At 45.2% G+C, this 24,062-nt stretch overlaps 1 protein-coding gene across 6 annotated transcripts in view; it reads right to left on the minus strand.

Annotated features, from left to right (window-relative positions):
- Slc24a2 (solute carrier family 24 member 2) overlaps nucleotides 1-24,062 on the minus strand; it is a 228,222-nt gene that overhangs the window by 35,741 nt on the left and 168,419 nt on the right. For 4 of the 6 annotated variants that reach the window (XM_015994916.3, XM_006975968.4, XM_042271389.2 and 1 more), the window contains 2 exons: nucleotides 21,025-21,075; nucleotides 2,640-2,738 (listed from right to left, as the gene is read on the minus strand). In XM_015994916.3, the coding sequence (XP_015850402.1) occupies nucleotides 2,640-2,738; nucleotides 21,025-21,075 (150 nt within the window). The remainder of the gene's footprint in view (nucleotides 1-2,639; nucleotides 2,739-21,024; nucleotides 21,076-24,062) is intronic. The other 2 variants (XM_076564482.1, XM_076564483.1) reach the window with 1 other exon arrangement.

Raw genomic sequence — 24,062 nt, forward strand, 5'->3', positions numbered from 1 at the left:
GTGGATGTAGGAGGGTTGCTACAAGTTCAAGGCCAGCCTGGGTTATGTAGTGAGACCCTATAATGGCCCTGACAAAGAGAATTCTGTAAAAATTCTGTTTGAAGCAGTCAAATACTGGAAATCCTAGGGAAATGCTCATGAATTCAATTGTGGTGTCCTGAGGCACAGATGATGATATGGAAAGTGTAGGAACTCGGGTTTCCCTAATCCACCCATGATTCATAGTGTCTCTGCTGGCTGTAGCCATGCCAGGTTATCTCAGTATGTTTCATTCAGTTATTTAAACTAAAACGTAAGAATCTGGGGGAGACAAAAGACCTCAGACACCTCCGGTAGCAGATTGCTGAGGTCAAACTTGATCGCAGAATCACAGGATCTGAAGGAGTTTTAGATGTTCCAGGATAGACACAGACAAGTAAGAACCTACCTCGCAGGCACAGCCCCTAACTCAAGTGTGTGGTGATATTTTATCTGTGTACCCCAATAAATCTTATCTGAGGATCAGAGGAAAAAGTCAGCCAATATAGCAAACATAGAAGTCAGGCAATGGTAGCACATGCTTCTAATCCTAGCATTCAGGAGGCAGAGATCCATCCAGATCTCTGTAAGTTCAATGCTATATTGAGAACAGAGCCAGGCATGGTGGTATATACCTTTAATCCAAGCACTAACCATAGAGGTCTGGAGATCTGTACAGATAGACAGGAAGTGATGTAACTGCACGGAGAAAGGAAGTGAGATTGCAGAACAGAAAGGCAGATAGGTGTGAGTATACAGGAAGTAGGTCTCTTTGGAGACTGAGGGCTGGTAAGGTGAGTTTGGCTGTGGCTTGTCCTATACCTCTGATCTCTTGTTTTTTACCTCAATATCTGGCTCTGGTTTTTTAAAATTTTATTTTATTTATTTATTTTTTTATTAATAAGACAGTTTAGCAATTCGTCTTACACAAATGTGCTTTTAAACCACAGGCTTTATTGTCACAGAAATTATGAAAATAAATCCTGGGGTTCCTTTGGAAAGCCTAGATTTTTCCATACACACTCCTTTTGGTTACCATGTCCTTCACTAGCCCCATTAGCCCTGGAGTTCCTTGGAGTTATACGTCATGGATGATTAAATCTAAGCCTCCAGTCACCAGTCTGCAAGAGGAGGTCTGGGAATGAACCCAGCCACATAAATCTTCTGTTCTAAGCTACTTCATCCCGCAAAAGAAAAACCAACAATTGGAGTAGGAAAAGTAGCCTTTGTAATTGAACCCAAAACTCACACACAGAGCTTAACTAGGCAATAGCTTTCCCCATTGGCTTTACAACACAAAACCAAAACCCTGCTTATTCTGAAAAAATGTTTTCAGGTTCAGGGAAGCCGAAGGGATCAGGCAGAAACCTGCAATTCATAACCCAATCCTGGTCAACATTTGAACTCATTCCTGTCCACTTTCTCCATAAATACTCAGTCGACTCTAGTCTGTTCCTTGGCTGAAAATTTTGCCTGGGCTAGAATTCAGGATGGTAGGAGAGGCAGGAAGTCTTCTATGGAGTATTTTGAGGGCAAAACTGTTGAGATTTGTCTGTAGATAATTTTAGTCACTTGGGCAATAGCTTCGTTTACAGCATGGATCCAGATTAGGTTAAATTTAGTCTGAATTTAGAATTGAGAGCTATATTATAGTTACAGACAGGAGAAAGGGAACATGATGCCCCAAGTTAAAATAAGATGCCTGAATGTCACAATCTGGTCACACAGGAGTTCTAGAAAAGTCAGCCAAGACAGACCTAGGCTCATTTTGCCTAACTTTTTTTTTTGGCCTGTGTATATGTGTGTGGTGGGAGCATATGTGTACATGTGTTCAGGCATGTGTGTGTGGTGTACATCTGTGCACATGTGTGTGGAGGCCAGAGGTTGACGTCCACTTTATTTACTGAGGCAGGGTTTCTTGGGGGGAACCCAGAGTTTGCTAATTTGCCTAGTCTCGCTAGCTACCTTGCCCCAGGGCTAGCTTCTGTCCCTGTCCTAAGTGCTGAGGTTATAGGTAGGGTCACTACTCCCGCCCATCATTTATGTGAGTTCTGGGGATTTGGACTTAGGTCCTCACGGTTATGCAGCAAGCACTTTATCCGCTGATCCAAATTCCAAGCCTTGATATTGCTGAATTTTTAAGAAAGAGGAGATGACATGGATTCAAAAGGACTCTGTTGGGGTGACTGAGTGGTAGCTTGGGGGTGGGGGTGGGGGTGGGGGTGGGGGATGCAGCCAGCAGTATCATAGATAGACAGTCTGATCACCAGTTAAGGGTACAGAAGCAGGACTCCCACCTCTGACTAAACATTAATGACTTGGGGGTGTCTTTTTTTTTTTTTTTTTTTTTTTGGCTTTCTGAAGCCAAGTGCCTGTCACCTCTTGAACAGAATACCTGGTGATCCGGTTAGAATTACTCCTCCTCCGTGGACTTCCCTTAGTGTTATTGGTGACATACATGTCCATTCCTGCCCTGTCCCAGGTGGAGAAGAGGGGCTCATTTCATTGTTTAGGAAGGATCAGGGGTGCCCACACTGGGTTCTGTCTTTCTGTGTCGCCTCCCCCCAACCCTCCAGGCTTACCCACCAGGGAAGGACAAGGGATGGATATCTCTCACTCACCCACATGGTTGGCAGCCCCATTCTGCCTCTCATTCTCATCCACTTGGCATTTCTTCTTGGCAATCTTGTGGAGAATTGAAGCCTTTTCTCTGAACCTCCCTGAAGCAAGAGAAAGTGGCAGGAAAGAGACAGAGTGAGGGGGCAGGATTGCCAGGGCAGGGGTGTGGCCTCTCCACTTAGGCTGTGCTACAGCAGTGAGTACACACTCCATCCAACCCAAATGTCTTTCCACCTATATGGAGGGCACTTTCTTACCTCATTGGACACTTCAGCCCCGTTCTCTGAGAGCTGCAAGCTGCTGAACCATAGGGGAGAGGTGTGACTTGGACCTCTTCCTCCCCTCCTGGGTGCTCACAAATGCATGAAAACATCAAGCGTCCCCTCCCACCCCCACCCCCACCACTGAGATCCCCAACAAGGCTGAAGATCCACAGCTGCTTTGGAATGAGATGCTCATCCCAGATTTGCTTTGGACAATGACGGGGAAGGAAAGGCAAGCCCAGCAATCCTTCGACTTGACTTTGGTTTTTCAAGCATTTGTCATTATTGCAGCTTCCAAAGGAGTCAGGGACAGACACCACAGCTCTCCAGATAAGCCGAGTCAGCTGCAATGGAAGCATCCAGGCGGTGACTGATTCCATTTGGGGATTTAGGGCAAAGAATGATCAACTGAGCATGTTGGTGATGAGACACTTTGGGAAAGGTGCTGGAAAAAAAAATACCATGCTCAAAGCAATCACTGTAAACAGCTGTGCCCCAAGTGAAGTGCCTCATTTCTCCTTCATTATTGACATAATTAATGGGTAAATGCATGGGATAAGCACACAAAATAGGCATGCAAAGTGTAGCGATTAGGAACACGAAGCACATCTCTCTCTTTTAATCTTTGATTTTCTTCCCTGGGAACACTCAAGGTACAAAAGATTCTCATTTTAAACTGATTACTGCCTAGATTCCAGCATGATGAGTTCCTCAAAATATCCTCAGCCCCACAATTTTCTACTAGGCTTTTTTTTTTGTTGGCTGTGTTACCTAGCAGCATATTATCGGGGGGATCTTATTCTACTTTTCAAGTTAGAAGCAAATCAAATGAAAATATTTCTCGTGGAGAGTGCTTCCTCCAAGGCTGGGCATGGCAGGTGAGCACCCAGGCCTCCCCCTTCCTCATGTGTGGGAATCATGGCAGGTTAGAATGCTGACTTCCCTGATGGAAGACAGAAGTGTGCTCAGAGTGATAGAACACGTAAATGTCAATTTTGGTGACACAGGAAGGGGTCATTTCTGCTCACAGCTTCATTAGCCACTAACCTAAAGCTCTCTCTCTCTTTTTAAAAAATGTGTTTTGAGCAACACTATATACTCGTGAATTTAAATTTATTTTGTGTTTCAATCTATTGCATTTTTTTTTTTTTTTTGATTTTTCGAGACAGGGTTTCTCTGTGTAGCTTTGCGCCTTTCCTGGAACTCACTTGGTAGCCCAGGCTGGCCTCGAACTCACAGAGATCCGCCTGGTTCTGCCTCCCGAGTGCTGGGATTAAAGGCGTGCGCCACCACCGCCCGGCAATCTATTGCATTTTTAAAACAGTTTTTTTTTAAAAATTGGGTAGGGCGTACGCATGCTACATACAGCATACACGCGGGGATCAGAGGATGACTTCTGGGAGTCAGTTCTCTCCTTCTATCACGTGGGTCCTAGAGATGGAAGTCAGGCTGTCAGGCTTGCTGGCCAGCACCTGCACCCACGAAGCCACCCTGCCAGTCCTTACCTACATTTTTTTTTTCTATTATCCAAACGTGTCAGTCTAGGCAACGAATGTGCTGCGTAGTTGTGCTCTCAAAGGCCGCAGAGGGGCAATGAACATCAGAAAGTAGGTTGGAACCCAGCTTGGACTGTGTGATAGCTCATTTTGATGGCCAACTCGATTGGGTAAGTCCTACCGAGGCGCTTCGTCTCCATGCCACCCACTCTGTCTGCGAGTGCATTTTCAGGGAAACTGGCCTCCTCATCCCTGACTTACTCCATTGACAGCAGGCCCGTGGAGGTGGTGGCACTGTGGTAGGTGAGATGTCACTGGAGGAAGACATGTCTTTGCAGGGAATAACTAGATCCTAGCTTTTGCCTGTTTTATTATTATTATTATTATTATTATTATTATTATTATTATATTTCCGGCACTACAAAGTGAGCAGCCTTTGCCCCAGGCTTCCATGGCCATGATGTTTTGCTTCTCCTTGGTCCCAAGCAAAAGGACCAGATGACAGGGGATGGAAGCCCTGAAACCAGGAGCCAGAATAAATCTTTGTCACTGTGATGGAGAACTGACTAACTCAGATGCCACAAGGAATGGGAAGGATGAGGCGATGGGCGGGCAGGTGTTCATTCTGGAAAGTGGTTTAAACCTGTGTTTCTGTCTGATCTCCATGTAAACTGTGGGAAGAAAAGGGGGGAAGGAAAGACACTTGGGGACTAGGAAAAGGAGTGGGTAAAAGAGAGCACTGGAAGGAACAGAAAGGAAAAGAAGAAGAATATGAAGGAGGCAGGTAGGGGTGCCACTGCCTGGTGGTGCCCAGTGTGTAGATGCTGGGCACTCCCTGGCTGCCAGGTGGAGTCTTCCCTGAACACTTTAGGACCCTGCAACCTTAAGACAAGCTCAGCAAGTTCCCACATCATGTGTTTTGTACCCACAAGAGGCAAAAGGAGGTTCTGCAATTTCACTGGAGTTTCTGCTAACAAAAACCTTTCTGTTATTGTGTGTGTGTGTGTGTGTGTGTGTGTGTGTGTGTGTGTGTGTGTCCACCTTTGAGCTTAGATCACTTTGTAGGTCTATGAAATAAAGAGATCAAACACGCTTTAAAACTGCGTATAGCACAGTGAGAAAGCAGACAAGGGTGTGGAAAAAGCAAGTCCGTGTAGACTAACCTAGCCCAAATAATGCCCTCCGGTCACGAATCACAGCAGAGAAGATGCGCTGAAAAGCAGCTCTCACGGATTGTCCATGCTCACAAGATTCCTTCCACGGCTTATATATGTGTCAGAGAGAAATGATTGAAAAAAAAAAAAATGGGCCCACAAACGTGTCCGGTTGTAGCGACTTCCTTTGCCATGAGCATCTTTCAAAACACTGAGTTGGCCATACCTGGTGTACTCTTCTCAAATTCTGCGAGAACTCTGGCAGACAGAGTGGGAAGTGATGGTGCGGCTGGGGTGTCGTGCATCCTTATCATGTGTGTTACTCGTGTGTCACTGTTTTCCCAGCTGCAGCGGGTCTCCTAGTTTTCTCTGCTACAGAAAGAAGGATCTGCTCTGTTGTTGCCTTTTTCTCTTGGGGTTTTTAGTCACACGCGCAGCCAAGCAAAGCTGCCAAGGCTGGCAAGGAATTCTTGTTTCTTTCCTTCACATTCGTCCCCTGACCATCCTTAGCCCCACTGTCCTGACCCGGTGACTCTTCTCTATTCTGAGTGCTGATGACGGCATCCACGTCTGAAGGGGTTTTCTCTTGAAGTTGAATTTTCACCAAGGTCCACCTTCAGCACTTGGCACACACAGTCCTGAGGGTGGAAGGCAGAGGCCAACCCAGGAAGGTATGCTTGGTTCAGCTTGTTTGTGTTTGAGCTTCAGGGAATCCTCTAAAAATTACCTCTGAGTGTTAGGCCCATGTTTAGGTGGGGGCACAGAGGGATGGGCGTCAGAAACAGCCATGCTGCTTTGGGTCTGTCAAGAAAGAACCCAGACACCTTTGAATACTTTTCAAGGTGAGCCACGGAGTGATTTTTTTTTCTTTTTTCTTTTTTTTAGCCTGGTTCAAAGCAGCCTTAAAAATATTCCCTGCTGTAGTGCAAACCCTGAAGGTGTTGTCTTTTTATATAGCCACAGATACTTGTATACTTAGAAGTCCCGGAAATAGCGAGCTCCGCTTGGATCGTGAGGCACCTACGTCAAACCTGGTACACAATTTTAGTAGGGCTCAGTCTGATCCGAGACGTGCAAGAGGACCAGCTGAGTGTCCTCACGGGAGGGGGCGTGAGGGGGTGGTCAGGAAGCCTGAGAGGAAAAATGGGAGCCGAGGGCTTCTTGGGAATGAGAACGAACTGAGGAACGCAGCCACCCCAAACCCTGGACCACGTCACGCTAAGACGGAAGTCCCGTGTTCCACCATGAGGCAACCTAGAGGTCCGTTCAGTCAAGGGAAGTAAACTTGGCTTCTGTCCTGCTGTTAATTAATTAAAACAGCTCCTTTGGACATCCCTTCACGTTTCCCCCCCACCAAGCCTATAATAGGCGAGTGTCAAAAGGGACCCTTTGGGCTTGTGATCAGATTAGATCCAGACTGTCACAGCAGCCTGAGCATCAGCAATACAGGAAAAAAACAAAGCCAAGAAAGAGACAGATGTAAAGGGAGCCAGTCACTTGGAGAGGAGAAAAAGAGAGAGAGAGAGAGAGAGAGAGAGAGAGAGAGAGAGAGAGAGAGAGAGAGAGAGAGAGAGGTAGGAGAGCAGAAACTTGAAAACAAGTCTTTTCAAGTCTCTTTCTGTGCTTTCAATTCTGCCTTTCCTGTCTCTTTCTTTGAAGTTCAGTGCTTGGCAGGTAGCTTCGAAAGCCAAAGGGCCCCTGAGCTCCTGTTCCCCATGCCCATCTATTGCTTCTTGGTCTTTTCTTGTGAAAGCCCCGACTGGAACTGGCAGACAGGCCCTCCTCGTTCCCACAAGGCTTTGACAGAACCGAGGTGGTGCCTCCCGACCGCCCGCCCGTTGTCCCAAGAGCCTCTCTTTCTCTTACAGACATTCATCAGCAAATTGGGTGTTTTCTATCTTCACATTATTTCAGCTCATTTCTCCCTCCAGCCCTCACTTCCTGAGTCCCACCAAGCCCCTCCGCAGGAGAATTCAGCCAGCTGGCGGGTCCCCTTCTCCCCTTACCTCTCTATCATCTTGGCACCCCCAGGGATAGATACATTAGGTCATGCTAATCCTTTCTTGGTTGAAGGGTCTACAGTGGATCTCCAGATCAGAATGAAAGTTCAGGTCCTTACAGTTGCTGGCAGGATTCTATCGAATCCCTGACCACCCTGACCTTGTCCTCATTGCCCCTTCTTGCTCTGCTCCATCCAGGCTAGTGCCTTCCCTGTTTCTTGAGAACACTGCACCCTTATACCTTTGGGCCACGGCACTGGCTGGCTTGCTCTGTGCAATCAGAGGCTCACTGTTTCATCTTCTGCCAGGCTCTGTTCAAATGTCACCATCTCACCTCGGCTTCCCTGAGCAAACCTTCTCTAGCATTTCCTATCTCAGCTTATCCCTCAGAAGCAGCTATCCCCATGATTGTTATTCCTGTCTTGTTTGCTACGGGCAGAAGAGCTGGGTGAAGGCATAGCTTTTTACCCTTGTTGCTTCTTGCTGCATTCTCAGCACTCAGCAGAGCTCAATAAACCTTGTGCTCATGGTCTCAAGGCAAGTAGATAAGGCTAGATTTCCTTGCGGTTGACCAGAATCTAACTCAGTCCTTCACAGAAACTTCCAAGGTTATAGTTGTGCGGGACAGAGAGATCTCCCAAGCTGAGAACTTTCCAGTGGTAACTGGGAGATAACTGGGGTACAGTGAGTACTTAGAGTGCAGAGAGGAAAGACAGGCCCATCCATTTGCTGCAACATTCTGTGAATTTCCAGGGCCAGCCCCCTAAAAGAGTCTTTGGGATGGAAGAGGAGGTTTGGGGAGAAAAGGCTGGGTCGTGCCCTTCCTTTACTAAGTGGCTCTTCATTTATGAGGAAACCTGAAGGTTTCTCTGTTGGCACCCACCCCAACTTTTTCAGAATCCTTGTTCTCATGGTACTTGTCCACCAACTGGTCATACTGTCTTGTGTCAGCTTCCTAGACAGATAGCCATTTCCACCAGTAGAGGGCAGACTTCACTGAGAAGGGGCCTCCCCCAGCCATCTTCTATCCCTTAATAATGCCAGGCTTGGGGGATGGAGAGATGGCTCAGAGGTGAAAAGCAACAATCCCAAGCTCATTAGATGCACATCGCAACGAAACTCCTTATGAAATAGGCAGCCCCGAGAAGCTTCCTCTCAAGCTCGTCTTGGAAATCTTAAGCAAACCTGCGCTGTGTATTCGGTAGTGTTCGGTGGGTTCATTTGGTGCCCCTGCAGCATTCAGCTTGGATTAGTCACAAGCATTTCAGATTCCTGCTCTAACAGTAGAGTCCTGCTTGATGGCCAGGAGGGTGTGTGTGGAAGCTCAGGGAAGAAAAGCAAAAAGGCTCCTTGGCACTGAGGCAACCTAGCAGCTAGGATGGATGAACGGATCATTCTACAAACTCTGTGAAACAGTCATTTCTTAATAGGCACTGGCTTGATTTTTATTCCTTAAAGGAAAATGTTTGATACTTTTTAAAATTTAAAGATAGTAATTTTATCTTAAAATATAGGATTTTGCTCATCCCTAAATCATTTGGCTCAGCATCAAAATCATTTCCCTCATTCTGAGAATCATCATGTAAACGGTTTATTATGACTACATTGACATTAATGAAACTAAACTACTATTGTAAACTGTCTTTAGTCAACTGTGAGTGAACTTCATAGTATTCAACATAATTCAATTGTCATTACATTTATAGGTATGATCGTATGAGTAGATCTGTAATGAAGGAGAAAACACATCTGTCCAATGTGAATGTGATGTCACACCCCTGAGCTGGTTACTTCATCGTGGGGAACATGAGTACACTTTTGTAAACACACTGAAATATTTCCAACATTTTACAAATGTTGGTATTTAAATACTGACGTCTCTATTTTTGAATGTTTACAGTCCGCAGACTTTCTTCTAACAGACATTGTATCATCTTCAGTCTTAGTAGCTGCCTCTTCTCTTAAGTTCAAGGTCATGATACAGTCCCCTTTGGGCCCTCACTTCCTGCTGGCACTCCCCTCCCATCTTCCCCTTGCAGGCACCGCACTTGGAAGACCTGGCTACACTGGTGTGAGCGTCCTTAGCTTCCCACGTTCACACATGAACTCTGCACCTGGTGTCTGTCAGCGTTGCTCCAGGGAACATGTCCTTGTTAATTTTTTGCCTCCGTGTGACCTGATTTCTCTGTTGCATTTTGCTTCCCTTACCCTATCCTCAAAATCATCTTTAATTTTCACAACCCCTGAGGAACCTCTTCAAATGCCAGTAATTTTCAGACCCCCTCTTAGCCCCTCTTCCTTATTCTCTCTTCTCTCCAGAGGACCCAACTACTTGCTACCTGAATGTCCATCAGTCCCAAAGCCTAGACCCTGTTCTCCAGAAGACTCACACCTCCACTCAAAAGCTTCCCTGACAAACTCAAATGCTCCTTCTTCCTAGGAATCTGCTTCTCCCTGTGAGATCTATTGCTGATGCCTACACTATGGCGCCCTGCCCTCTGGGGCATCTTAGCCATCTTTCCAGGGCTAACACCCCATCCATGCCAAGACCTTTGGACTCTACCTTTGAATCGTTTATGCTCAGCCTCCTGGGCTGTTGTTGTCTTTAGCATCTTCACTGAATTCCAGTTTTCATAGTGCCTCCTGCATCCCCATTTACCTCCCACATGGCTCCCAGTGCTCCCTACTAAGTGGTTTTTCTTACTCTACCAGATTCCATCTTAGACATCACAGCCTTCAGGGATCTCTTTCTTTTACGTCAGCACATTGCTATCTGCCCTATTATGAAGTTCATCAGAGACCCTTCAAGATATTTTTCTGACCCTCTCCCTAGGTAGCACATGGACATCCAGCGTAGAACAGCTGTATCTGCCCCCTAGTGCTAGACTTGCTCTCTGGGGGTCTGTAGATATGTGCCATTACTAAAAACAGAAGAGAAGGGGGTGCTAGTGGGTTGGTGAGGAGGAGCTCGAATTGTTGTTTCAAACTCAGTTCTCAGTTTACTTTTGGGGGGTGGGCAAGAAAGAGGGAAGCCCAGAGGCACATGGCAGAAGCCTCAGGGGACTGCTTAAGTTCACACTTTCGGTATAACTCCAAAGTTTTGCAGCACTAATAGTTTATGTTGTCATCTTTGAAAGTGATGTCTGATGAAATTCAGGGGAATTTGAAGTTTACAAGCTAAAAGCCTTGTAGCAGGTCTTTACTGCAATGCTTTAGAAGAACTGGGACCCCTAGCGAGGCTGGGGAGCTGATGCCTATCAGGGAGCCTGCTCTATTTTAGGAACTCCATTCTGTGACCATTTCCAGCTGCCAGATGGAGACACAGCTTAGGCAAAGAGGACCCAACGGAGCCTGATTCTTGGGTTTGGATTTCTGAGCTGGGTGGGCTTGCCTATGGAAGCTTTAAAATCTGTCTTGGTTTCCATCCCTTGGGTCCTTGGAGGGAGCTAAGAGATGACTGGATAAAGAGTCATTACTGATAGAGTGGGCTGCACACCCAGAGACCTGCCAACATATTTCCTAATAGGTGGCGAAGTCTTGTCCCAGGCAGCTCATTAAGGCTTGGACCTGGGGTATGTCTCTGCAAACTGTTTTAAAAACCCAGAAACTAACAAAACCCCCTTTCTGCTGATGAGGGAGTATATCACTCAACGATTTCTCTTGATGTAAAGTAAAAGTCATTAGATTTGCTAAAACTTAATCGGCCACAGTCATTATTTTGTAGCTTTTAAAATATCACCCGTTGTCTGATTTCTTGTGTATAAGAATTGGTACTTACTTTGAATTCCTAGTTTTTCTGTTTTTTCCCTTTCCCCCTGTTTTTCACCCCCTTCCACTTTACACTGCAGTCTGGTACCTGAAAATCTTGCTGATTTGCGGCAGAAATGCCAACACAGGCCAGAATTAACTCAAGGTGTAGAGGCCCATGACTAAATGAGACAATCTAGTTCATCTTGGAGTTAATCCTAAGAGAAACTCACCATGGTTAAGTGAACATGCCAGCTTCCTTTGGGAAGCAATCTGTTTTTCCTTCCTTCCTTCCTTCCTTCCTTCCTTCCTTCCTTCCTTCCTTCCTTCCTTCCTTCCTTCCTTCCTTCCTCCCTTCCTCCCTCCCTCCCTCCCTCCCTCCCTCCCTCCCTCCCTCCCTTCCTTCCTTCTTCCCTCTCTCCCTCCCTGCCTCCCTCCCTCCCTTCCTCTCATTTATTTATTTTATGAGCACAGGTGTTGTGCCTGCATGTCTGTCTGTACACCTTGTGTGTGTCTGGTGCCCACGAAAGCCAGAAGAAGGCGTCGGGTCCCTGGGGACTGGAGTTACAGATGGTAGTGAGCCACCATGGGAATTGAACACAGGTCCTCTGGAAGAACTGCCAGTGCTCTTAACTGCTGAGCCATGTCCCCAGCCCCTTTTTCTGTCTTTTCAGAGAGAAAGAGACAGAGCTCCATGTGTGTTGGGGGAATAATTAATTTAGACTAACAGTATTCTGGTTTGACTGATGAAGGCGAGGCAACCTCACATCGCGAGCTCTAGGGATGTCAGGAACAGACAGGGTGAAGCATCCACAATTTGCCTTCTGCTGCCATTGACACCTTCTACATATGCAGTGTGGCAAAATCCGCCTGAGCTTGCCAAGTCTGATCTTTCTGCTTTTACTGCTGACAGTTTAGATCAGGAAAATAAGATGCAATGCATTTGAGCAGCAGATGTATTCTCACAGGAAGAACTCCCTGGTCCCAGACTTCAGGAGGATGGCAGCTTTGCCCACAGGGCCTGGGCTGGTCTCTCTGACAGACCCAGTGCCCGGTACTAGCTGCTTAGCTTGTGAGGCACATTTGCTGTTTATCTTCATAAGATCCAGTCCCAGGGAGACACTTGCCAGAATACATCCCTGAAGAAGTCATGGTGAGTTCAGATATTTGTTTTCTGGATGGAGCCCAGCCTTCCAGAAAGCATCTGTTCAAGTACCCCAAAATTCCCTGGCCATGGAAGGTTGGACTGGATGGAGTAAACCATGAACTGGAATGAATGAGACATAACACAGTACTGGAAATGGTGTCTGTGCATGGGCTCCTGCCGTGGTCACTGGAAGGTAGAGGGGGCAATGATGCCTGTGCACAGTGGGGATCAGCCTCCCTCACTGGAAGACAGAGAGGCAGCTCACAGTGTCCTCTGCAGAATTTCTGTGCGGGTGTCAGAAGTCTGGAAGAAGCGGGAACATGCTGTAGTAGAAACTGGATATTCTGTGTGGGAGGAACAGCCTTGTCACTGAACTTTGAGAGGGCAACCATGTCAACCACAGCAGTACCCTGGCTTTAACTCAACTCTGCTAAATACTCATGCTTCTAAAACAAGTGGTTAGAAGGTAGCTGTATCACAAAGTCCATCTGCTTTGCAATGGAGTCAGGAAACATCTCTCTTCAAAGGGCTTATTTAAATTTTGCCTTTGAGGCTCTCCCAGGCCCTGTGAATGGGAGTGTAAATTGGTGCAGCCATTCTGGAGAGTACTTTGGCAGTGTCTTTCAGAACGTGAGATATGTATGCATACTCTTTGATCTAGCATTTCTGTTTTCAGATATTTGCATTATTTGTATGCATTTACACAGTAGCATTTAAAATATGGGCTCAGAAAAGGACTACCCAGCATTGTAACAATAACAAAATGAATAAAACAAAATGAAAATATCTCAACTGTTCACCTGCAGGAGGCTGATTGAATCCACCATGAAACAGCCACATAGCAGAATACTGTGCTTCTACTAAAAAAGAATGGGGGATATCTGAATATGCTAATATAGACAAGTATCCAAGGTATAATTAATAAACAAAAAACCAAGTTAGAACAATGTACTCAATGTGTAGGATTATGTTAAAGAAATGATTCCTTATTTCTCTAAGGAATTAGGAGGTTATAGGGTAGGAAGGCACTTCCTTATGGTCTTCCTTATGGGCTGTCTCTTTTTTACTTTTGTGTGCATGTAATATTTTTATAAAAATAGTTTTAATAAATTTAACTTGTGATTAAAATTTTCTGCTCTGGTAAAAGTTTGGATTAGTAATAAAAAGGGACTATAACACTTCCTATTCTTTCAAAGGTCTCGTAGCTGTTCTACTTCTTGTGAACTGGACCAAACAATACCTAAGATTTTTACCTTAGGTGTGTGACCCAAGATCACCTACAACTCCCCAGCTTGACCAACTACAAGGCCAGGTGTTCAGGGGTTGGAGTAGATGGCAAGCCATTGATGTCATCCTTCCTAGAGGACAATCATAAATATGAGTGAGGGATAAATATGAGTGAGGTCTATCATCTGAACATTCTTCTCCAGAGAAGGGGACTTGTATCTTTCTAAGCCAGGTCACTCTGCCGTTGGGAATAAATCTAAGGGGAAAGGTTTCCCTAGGTTGGGCTGAATTTTTCTCTTTGAAGTGAGGAAGGTTGATTTCTTTCCCTGGTCATGATACTACCACCAGCTGGCCCCCAAGGGACTTGAAGCTCTCCCTTCTGATAAGATGGACACTGCTTTGCCATGACAAATGGCCTGTGGATTTATTAGGCGAACAAGGTGAGAACTGTTAGACTGTTCTTAGGGCTAAGCAGCATCCTGTCATCTCAGCAGAATGTCTGCATCATCTCAGCATCTGGACCACATCTCCAGATGGCTTTGAACATTCCTAACCTGACATAACCTCCCAGTGCTGAAGGCGGCATACCTCCACTGTCCTTGGCTTCTCCTCTGCAAGTTTTGTTTTCTTTCTTCTCAAACACTCAGTATGGAAGCCCCCCCTTTTATCAGTCTTTGAAACAACCTCCCTTCTTTCTCCTTGCTGTTAGAACATCCCCCTCAGCCAGCAATCCCACCACCTCTGCACCCCGAAGCACGATGTAGTCCTCCTTTTAGTTTTCCTTTCCATCGTGGTTTTCCTCACCATTACTCCTGCCTGCCAACCACAGCAGCATGGCAACACCACACAGGAGAGACACCCATAGCTCCTTACTGCTACAACCCACACATTTCAAGACACATTTCCTGTCACTCACTTACCCCTCCACTGCTGCAAAGCTAGTCTCTAGACCTCATCACTACTGACACCTCCCCACCTCCCAACCTCGCCTGTCTACCACAGTAATGCCCTGTTCTCACGGGGCTACTCATTACTATTCTCATCTGTTAACTGCCCCTCTGGAATGTGATCTTCCCTTGCTTTTTGGGACATTTTCCTCACCTGGTGGCCTTCCTACTTGGGCCTCCTCCTTCTTTGTAGACTCACAGCTTTGGAGTTACCAAAGCTCAGTCTGTGGCTGTCTTTTCCCATCTACAAGTCACACATGTACATCCAGTTGTGCAACTTCAAAGAATATAAATATGACTTGCAAATTTACATCTATCAGCTCTATCTGATGGCTCTCCCAAGCTTGGCCTTTTAAAAAACCCTTCTTAGTATCTCTGCTTGGTTGTCTCACAGGACTCCCAAAGTTGCCATGAGCTCTTGATTTCTCACACATAGCTTGCCTCTGTCTCAGCTGTCCTCACCCACACATAGATACTTGAAAGCGGGATCATGAGACTTCAAGTTGCCCATCAATGTCTCTTCTGCTTTCATTTCCTAATGACTTACTACTTAATTATTAAGGGCAGTAATTTACCAGGTTTTAAAGAAAATCTGCATTTTTAGTCTGTCTTGAAACCAGCCACACGACAGGGCTTGCCTGAGTGATGCTAGGTTCATGGGAATAAGTGATGGTGGGGAGAGCAATGGAGGAAGACTAAACTTTTCAGGTTTTATTGAAGAGACTTTCAGAGAAGGTTCCTTGAAATAAAAAGAAAATATCTGAAGGGGAGGGTGATGACTATCTGAGAGGTATGGGGCTGGGAATATTTGAAGGGATGGGGCTGGGAATACCTGAGGGGGAGTGGGGCTATGGAATGATTCTGACCTTTTCATCTTCTGGGACTATGGATGCGATACGGGGGCTTCAGCAGCAGACATCGTGGACCATAAGGTACCTTTAAAGTACCTTAGAGGGCTGAAGCAGCAGGGTGGGCAGAAGTGGCCTGGGTTTGGAATTATTGTAGGGTTACCACATCTTCCCAGTCCTACCCCTGAGAGAAAAATAAACTTGCACCTCCTTAAGACATTGTTAATTTAGATTTTTTCCTATTTATTGTTGAACCCATCCTATCTGATAAAGTGAGTGTATATAACACAGTCAATGATTAAAGCAATGATTAAAATGTATAGGAAAGGCAACAGATAACCCAGGGACTTTTTTTTTTTTTTTTTAATCGCCATGGTTTTAGAGGATGTATTTTGGGCAATGGAGAACACTCCTGAACAGTATTTCAGAACCCAACTGTCTTTGAAAAAGAAGTGTGTTATCTCACAGCAGCTAAGAACATTGGATGGCTGAAGTACTATGGGAGTGGTTGGTGCTTTTGTTTCTTTGAAACACCGGGTTTTTAGAAAAACCTAGCCACATATGTAGTTTAGGACCCCATGGTTCATGCAAGACATTAGCAGTTTTTTGGTTAGGTAAAGGAGCTGTTGGTTACCACGAAACAGGCTTAATTTCATCAGGGAAAGGTCTTCACAATTTTTGTTCTCACTATCACAACTTTTGCTACCTTACTTTAACTTATACAAATGAACAAGGATGGATTCTTTTAAACAATGGTGAAACCTTCTCTTCTTCAAATGGCGTTGTTAAGTGGCAATGGTTTCAGGACAATATGATGCAAGCAGTTTTTGTCACACCACTGCTTTCAATGATGTTAGTCAAGGTGTACTGTCCAGCTACCTACATGTCTCTATAAAAAGCTGATCTCCAAAGGACAAAAATGATTACTTATGCATATTGCCTTTGCTTTAAATCCATCATATAAACTGGGCTTGGGGGAGTAGGTCAGTTTGTGATAGAGCACTTGCCTAGTATGCTTGAGACATTGGGTTCAGCTAGAAAAAAATGTTGAGCTAACTTTTTCTTTTGTATATTTGTTTATTTATTTATTTATTTTTGGGTGGAGTGGGTCTTGTGCCATAGTGTGGATCTAGAGATCAAAAGACAATTTGTAGGAATTGATTCTTTTCTTCCACCATGCGGGTCCTGGGGATTGAACCTGAGACATCAGACTTGGTAGCAAGTGCCTTTACCTGCTAAGTCATCTCATTATCCCTGAAGTAGTTTATACATTTGCACTTAGAGTAATGTTAAGAAAAGTAGTCATGATCAATTTATTGAGAATTCTCAAATGTGAGAATGATATAAAACTTGTATATATGCAAATGACAAATAAACTATGGATTACTCACTTTATAGATTTGAAGTTGTTCTTTCATGAATATGCAGTATTATTTTCTGAGGAGACAAGGAGATGGTGTCTCCTACCTCTGTCTTTTCCTCCCTCCCCTTTGTGTGTGTGTGTGTGTGTGTGTGTAGCTGAGGTCATGGAAATACAACAATTAGGCCCATTCAGTTGAGTTTCCATAAATGTCTTGTTCCAGAAGCAAGTATAGTCCCTGGGAAAAGCAAAGCTTACTAACCTCTCATGCTTATAAAATGCCTCTTAGGCAGCTTTTATTAAGGGACCACACTGGGTTAGACAGCTTATCATCTTGGGACACAGGACTGGAGCTGTGGAGGCATTGGTTGATTGGGGCCGGGCTGGGGCTTCTGGGACTCTGCCTGCTCTGGGGTCCCATGGCTGAGAGACGTACCCTGCTGCGCGCTCCAGGCTTAATGTTTTACAGCCTTTATTGCTCATGTCTCCTACCAGGCATAAGCTCTCAGGAACATTTGCCAGCCACAGGTCCTGATCCTACCCTAGCACCACGTCCATCTTCATGTTGATAAATAGATGTCTTGGGCTACTGCATCTATTGAGGGTACTTTGTTGCAGAAACAAAAAGAAACTGGTGGTGGACACTAAGACTTTCACTCCATGCACTGTAGCCAACTTGAATGGTAGAGCTCCCCAGAGCCACTTGCACAAGGCAGGGTTGGTGACAGTGCTCCCCAGAGCTACCTGCACAAGGCAGGGCAGAATGGCAATGCTCCCCAGAGCCACCTGCACAAGGCAGGGTTAGATGGCAGTGCTCCCCGAGCCACCTGCACAAGGCAGGGCTGGATGATAATGCTCCCCAGAGCCACCTGCACAAGGCAGGGTTGGATGACAGTGCTCCCCAGAGCCACCTGCACAAGGCAGGGCTTTGGTGTGACTTTTACTGAGTTCAGGCCCCACACCACCACTTCCTGTCTCTGTCTTCCCAGATGGATCCCTTTGCTCCTCAGAACCTCAGTTTCCTCAAGTACTAAGATACTTCTGTGAGTCTTGATTTTTTTCATGGTCATCACAGCTTACCCATGTGGTCATGATGCTGGGGAGACAATCCAAAACCCACAGGCCTGTACCCTGCAGGGAAGGGAACTAACTCACAGTGCTGGAGTGGGCTCCTTGTTTCTGCTTTCTCTTGGCTCAGTCAGTTGGTCCTTGCCATCTTCCTTCTCCAGGTTACCCCACATCTACTGACCTTTTAGGGCTCATTCAAAGACCACCACTTTCACAAAAATCTTCTCCCGTCATCACTGAAAGATACTTTTTCCTACATCTTCTTCTAACTTCTCTGGTATTTACCATTTTCTTTCGAGTGCCTCAGTCATCCTGTTATTGTTCCCCCTTGCCTATAAGTCTCACAGGAACAAACTACCTGCTCTCCAATCTTGCTTCCTCAGAGTACCCAGGAGGATGCCTAGCAAAAGTAGGTGCCCCAAAATAATGCGCCAACTATGTGGAGGACAGTTCTGTGTATTTAAAAATCCCTGTCTTGTTCTTTTCTAGAGATGAGATGGCATGTATAATGCATCTTTCCATTTGATCCATTTAAGGAGGACAAAAAGATTTGCCAAAAGCGGTTGACCTTACATCATGTCCAGAGAACACCTGTGAATAGTTATTAATAATGACTCATCACATGAGCTAACATAATAAAGCCTTACTGGAGGGCTAGTCACAGTGCTAAAATTGTTAAACTGCTGAAACAGAGCAGAGTATTTCCCAAAGGTGGTGAATCTATAGTTATTGCCCAAACACCTCCATCTTTATGACACTCCCTTAAACTGTACAGCATTGGGGAGCTGCAAATCACAGTTATGATTATTATTTTTAAGTGAGAGGTGAGAAGTCCTTGAGAATACGTCTATTGTCATCTCCGAGGGATCGAAGTTGACTTTGGGTCTCTTTGATGGAAGCCAAGAATTAGGTTTAAGCTGAATTTAGCAGGACTAAATTTGACCAATAGTGCTAAATAGTGTGGTTTGAGAGGATTGAACGTCTGTTACACAATATCCTTTCTATTGGTACCTTAGAGGGATTGCTATGTGTTTAGAAGACTTCACTCTTTCAAAGGTTTTCATTCCAGATGAAGGGTTAACCTCAGGTAGCATGCCCAGGGTGGTTCCTCAAGAAGATCCATGTAAGAAAGATTTCTCTGATCAAAGCAGCCTGAGAACCCTGCACACCTGAGCCCTCTGTGTGATTCACCATAGGCTGTCTCAGAGCACAGCCAAGGACCAAGAGTCACCCGGGAAGGAAATCTAAGTCAAAAGTCTCTTAGTGCTTTAAATATGGCTTACATGGCTCCCTCCCTCCTTTCCTTCCTTGTCGTTCAAATATACCTAGTAACATCACAGGACACTATCTCATGGAATTCCGCTTTAGTTATTATTTGCTTATCATAATGGGGATGGATGTTTAGCTGAGAATAAGGCAGTAGGAAATACACAAGGGGAGAGAAAGTCAGAGATAAAGAATGTTAGCGGTGATCTACGAGGCCACCGAAACACAAGTGGTCAAGCTTCCTCAGGACCATCCTTGGTCCTTAGTCCAGGCAACAGTTTGGCTTTTATTGTCTTCTTCCAAATCCCAGTCATCAGCAAGTAACATCATCAGACTGTGAGGACCACTACTGTGTCTCCATGTGATCTTACTCTGGGGTAGCAGGGAAAGAGGAAGGGGATTCTGCAGAGCAGCGTTTGCTCAGATGGTTAGACAACGAGGAAGGAGAGAAACAGAGGGAAGAGAAAGGGAGATTAAGGTGACAAGTGGGAGTTGGGGCTGGTGGGCCATGGGCAGGATGGAAAGAGACCCTGGAGCTTAGTGACAGCCTAGCAGAAGTTAACAAACCCCCTGTCCAAGCCAGGAGTCAAGTAACAGTCAGGCCAGGGGGTTCCTTGAATGTGCAGAGAGCTCTTTCTATTCCCCGGTGGAAGGGCACTTTTCCTTACAGGCAGCCTCTGTTCTTGGGCCTCCCACTGCTCAAGCACCTGCATTTCGCTGGCTGTTGGCAGGACTCTTCCTGAGATCTTCTTAGTGACCAGGTGACCTAACCACATTGCAGTGTTTAGCCAGAAACCCAGGAGAGCAATGGAGAAGGGCCTAGGTATGCACAGAAGCCAGAATTGAGAGGGGCTGAGGAGGGGCTTCCTCTTTATCCAGGACTGTCAGATGGTCCACTTCCTGCATGCAAAGCGACTAGGACACCTTTGGCAACTAAGGCAGCTAAGAAATACTGGAAGCTGAATGCAAGATATGCAACACGTTTGGGAATTTATTGTGTTGAAGGACATTCTAGGATACCTTCTGACTGCTCATTAGTATCAGAGAAAAAATCATGTAAAAATGATTTTTTAAATAAACATTATATACTCCTCCAGATGTGGAGACATGTGTGGGGTAGAACAGCAGCTAGGATGAGAAGACATCTCCCTTCACAAGATTCACGAATTTCAAATCGCTGTTCTATGATTCTGTTCCAGAATTCAATAATTCCGAAAAGTGATTCTCCCTGGGACAAGGTTATCCTCTGATATAAGGACTGGAATTCATTAGCAAGTGCATTTTAAAATAAATCTCTCCTTAGGAAATTGTTCAAGTGACTCACCGACCTCCCAGAGTGGGAGCGTCACATAAACTACTCCGATGCCTGGAGTACCTGGGATACTCTGGCCTATCAGGTTAAGGCTCTTGTCGGAGTTGGCAGGGTGACAGGGTCCCAGGACACAAGCCCACAGCCCTCTGTTTGAGAGATGCAGGGCGTCTCAGGAGAGGGCTGGGAGGACGTGTTTCTGTGTGTGCCTGTGAGTGCGTGGGTGTTGATTTGTGCTTACGTTGCCGACACCATTTCTCCGCGTGTGTTATATAATTGGGATGGTTTGATCGTCTGAATGGAATAACATAATTACCCATGGTATTGCACGTCTCTAATTCCAACTAAACACAATGGCAAAAACTAGACAAAAATGCAGAACTAAAACCGAAAACAAAAAAAACAAAACAAAAACAAAACAACAAATCACACAATGTTACTGAGGTCATGCAAAGAAGAAAATAACGAGGTTAAGAAATGGGCAAGCCACAGACACGGTAAATGAAAGACGGAAAAGAAAAAGCCAACGGCATACAATTCTGAAATCATTCTTACCTTCTTCAGTCATTGTGTCATAATATTTTAGTTTTCCATATGATCCAAGTTCTACAACATCACAGTAAAAGACACAAAGATAAGGCACGAGCTAGAATGCAAGAACTTTGTTTTTACACATTCTTAATTAATCCGATTCAGAGTTATACTGTCAAATGCGGCAATCGTAACTATATGGAGATGTGCAAACATGAGCCATGTGGCAGACAGCTTCACGGCCCACTTTCAGAATCACTGAAAATGTATTATTCAACCGAGGGTGGGCTGGGTCCTGCGGCACAGAACAGGACACGTTAGTTCAACACTCAACCGAACAGAGTGCTTGGCGAAGGTGCTTCAGCCCAGGCCTTGCCTCGCCTCGCTTTTATACAGATGACACCCCAGGGAGAATGGACAGCCTTCTAGACCCAGAGAACCTTGTAGACACTTGCCATCTTTAGTAGTCCCAAAGTCATGACGTGGCTTTTCCAGCCCCCAACAGAACCGTCTCCTGGGGAATAAGGAGGCTACCTGGAAAGAGGCGATACGAACAGCCCGATTTTAGCTCTCCTGTCACTGAGGAGCTCATACTTTAGATGAAACACCAAGGGTCATGTGTGCGGGAGGCTGGACGAGCTGTCAGTGGTACGGAAGGCACTCTGAGGATCAGTATCATCTTCCCTCGGAAGCCCATCCGGCTGAGACAGGTGAGGGCGACACAATTCAGAGGCCGGCTGTGGTGCAAAGAGCGCGGGCAGGGGACCAGTTTTTGGGCTTCTGAGTGTAGATGGCCCTGGGAACCTGTCTATACTGAGGTCACTGGGAGGCAGGGATGTTGGAGTCAGCTGGTGGCATGGCGACTGGATGAAGGGAGAGGGGACAGGCATGTATCATTTCTCTTTTTCTCCCTTTAGTTTCTAAGCAAAAGCTTTGATTTCTGTTTTTTTTTTTTCAAAATCCCAGATTATTTTGAACAATGTTGTGAGCAGATTAAAGATGCCTTTCTTGGTCATAACAACATTCTACTAATAAGTTTCAAGAAATTAATTAGACTCCAGAGACATTCCACTGAACGTGTCCATGGCCCATTGCCTTGGATAGAGGCTGAAAACCCACATGTGAATCAGCCTGTGATCGATGAGTCTGTGCGAGATGCAGGAGCCTGCTTAAAGCAGATGTCAAACATCCCTGAGTTGGGTATTTATACCGTACATTCTCTTTCTATATATTCCTTCCCACATGTCTAATTTTATCTAAAGCTATTTTGATACACCAGTGTAAAATTCTGCCCTCGGGGAGGAAAATCACCCCATCTTTATGTTCTCGTGGATCTTACCTATTCTGCCCATTGTTGGAATCATTACAAAAGAAGTGGGTACTTCAATGAGAAGTGAGTTTTAGGTAAATAACAATTTTTTTGGGTGATTTCTGGGGATTGCTATTAGTTCAATATTTTTTTTCTGTAATTTTAAGAACAGTTGGTGTGTATGTGTGTTTACAAAAGAGTAGAATTTTTTAAGTGATCTACATATTTCATCAATATTAATCACATGTTCATAGTGGCATTACAAAATGGGTGTGTGTTTGTGTGTGTGAGAGAGAGATCTTACAATAAATTGATAAACTCTATCAGCCAACTAATAGTTTTTTGTAGTCTCCCTTCCTTCTGCTGGGTAAAGGAAAGAAATAAACAGCTGGAATCCACTATGATCTGCTCAGGAAACAGGACGTGGGTGGCCCTGTGTTTGCAAAGCTGGCTGTCAACCATGTTCTGCACAGTGCTGTCACATCACTGCGTGTTAGTGGACCCATCTTTTCAGAGGCACACCTTTCTATAGGCACCCACCTGTTTTCATGTATTGATCCCAACCTTGAAACATCTGTTTATGGCAGAGGATACTGTTTTGAATTTCGTCTTGAGTGGAACCATGTACAATAAATAAATACAATCACATTGCTTCATTGTTACTCTGTGTTGACACAGAATAAGAACTGTTCACATATGACAAGCCTCATACATTCTTGCACCGTGGCAATATCTAGATTGTTTCTGAGATGCTTCCTTGGATGATGGATGGGACAGAGGGACAAGAACAGGGCACACTCCGTGGAAAAAACAAGGCGAACAACGGGGGAATGAGGACAGAGAAAAGCTGCATAGCAACATGGCGCATGGCTATTCAAGCAGCGGGAAGGAGGGCGCTGAAGGGGATAGCATCCACTCCAGCAGAGGGGGATCCTATTTGTGGGAAAGGATGGAGGATGACATCAGCCAGTTAGAACACAGTCTTCATCGTTGGCAGCCACGGGATGGTGAGATGGAGAACTCAGCAGTCACATCCCGAGGGAAGCAGGGCAGCATCTCCACGAGCCAGGCAGTCCTGTTCCCTAATCCTGGGGCCATGAGTGGTGCGGGATGAGGGATGCAACATGCAAGCAGGACAAACACAGTGTGCATGCCGAAGCCAGAGCTCCTCACACACCTGGCTACTGTCCCATAGCCCAGGGATGCCCCATGGAAAACAGCCACTGTTGGTTGACAGTCTGTGGCCAGGCCTAGCCTGGCTGTAAGGGCCCAGAAGGCATGATGAAAACTCACCTGTGCAAGAACTTGACCTCCAAATCACCCATCCCCACACCCCACTGACATCTCAAGCCACCTTCGACTTACATCTATCTATCTATCTATCTATCTATCTATCTATCTATCTATCTATCATCCATGTATCATCTATCTATGTATCTATCTATGTATCTATCTATGTATCTGTCTATCTATCTATCTATCTATCTATCTATCATCCATGTATCATCTATCTATGTATCTATCTATGTATCTATCTATGTATCTGTCTATCTATCTATCTATCTATCTATCTATCTATCTATCTATCATCCATGTATCATCTATCTATGTATCTATCTATGTATCTATCTATGTATCTGTCTATCTATCTATCTATCTATCTATCTATCTATCTATCTATCTATCTATCTATTTCAAGACAGGGTTTCTCTGTGTAGCTCTGGTTGTCCTGACACTTGCTCTGTATAGACCA

This window comes from Peromyscus maniculatus, chromosome 2 (assembly GCF_049852395.1).
Source record: "Peromyscus maniculatus bairdii isolate BWxNUB_F1_BW_parent chromosome 2, HU_Pman_BW_mat_3.1, whole genome shotgun sequence".
NCBI classification, from domain to species: Eukaryota; Metazoa; Chordata; class Mammalia; order Rodentia; family Cricetidae; genus Peromyscus; species Peromyscus maniculatus.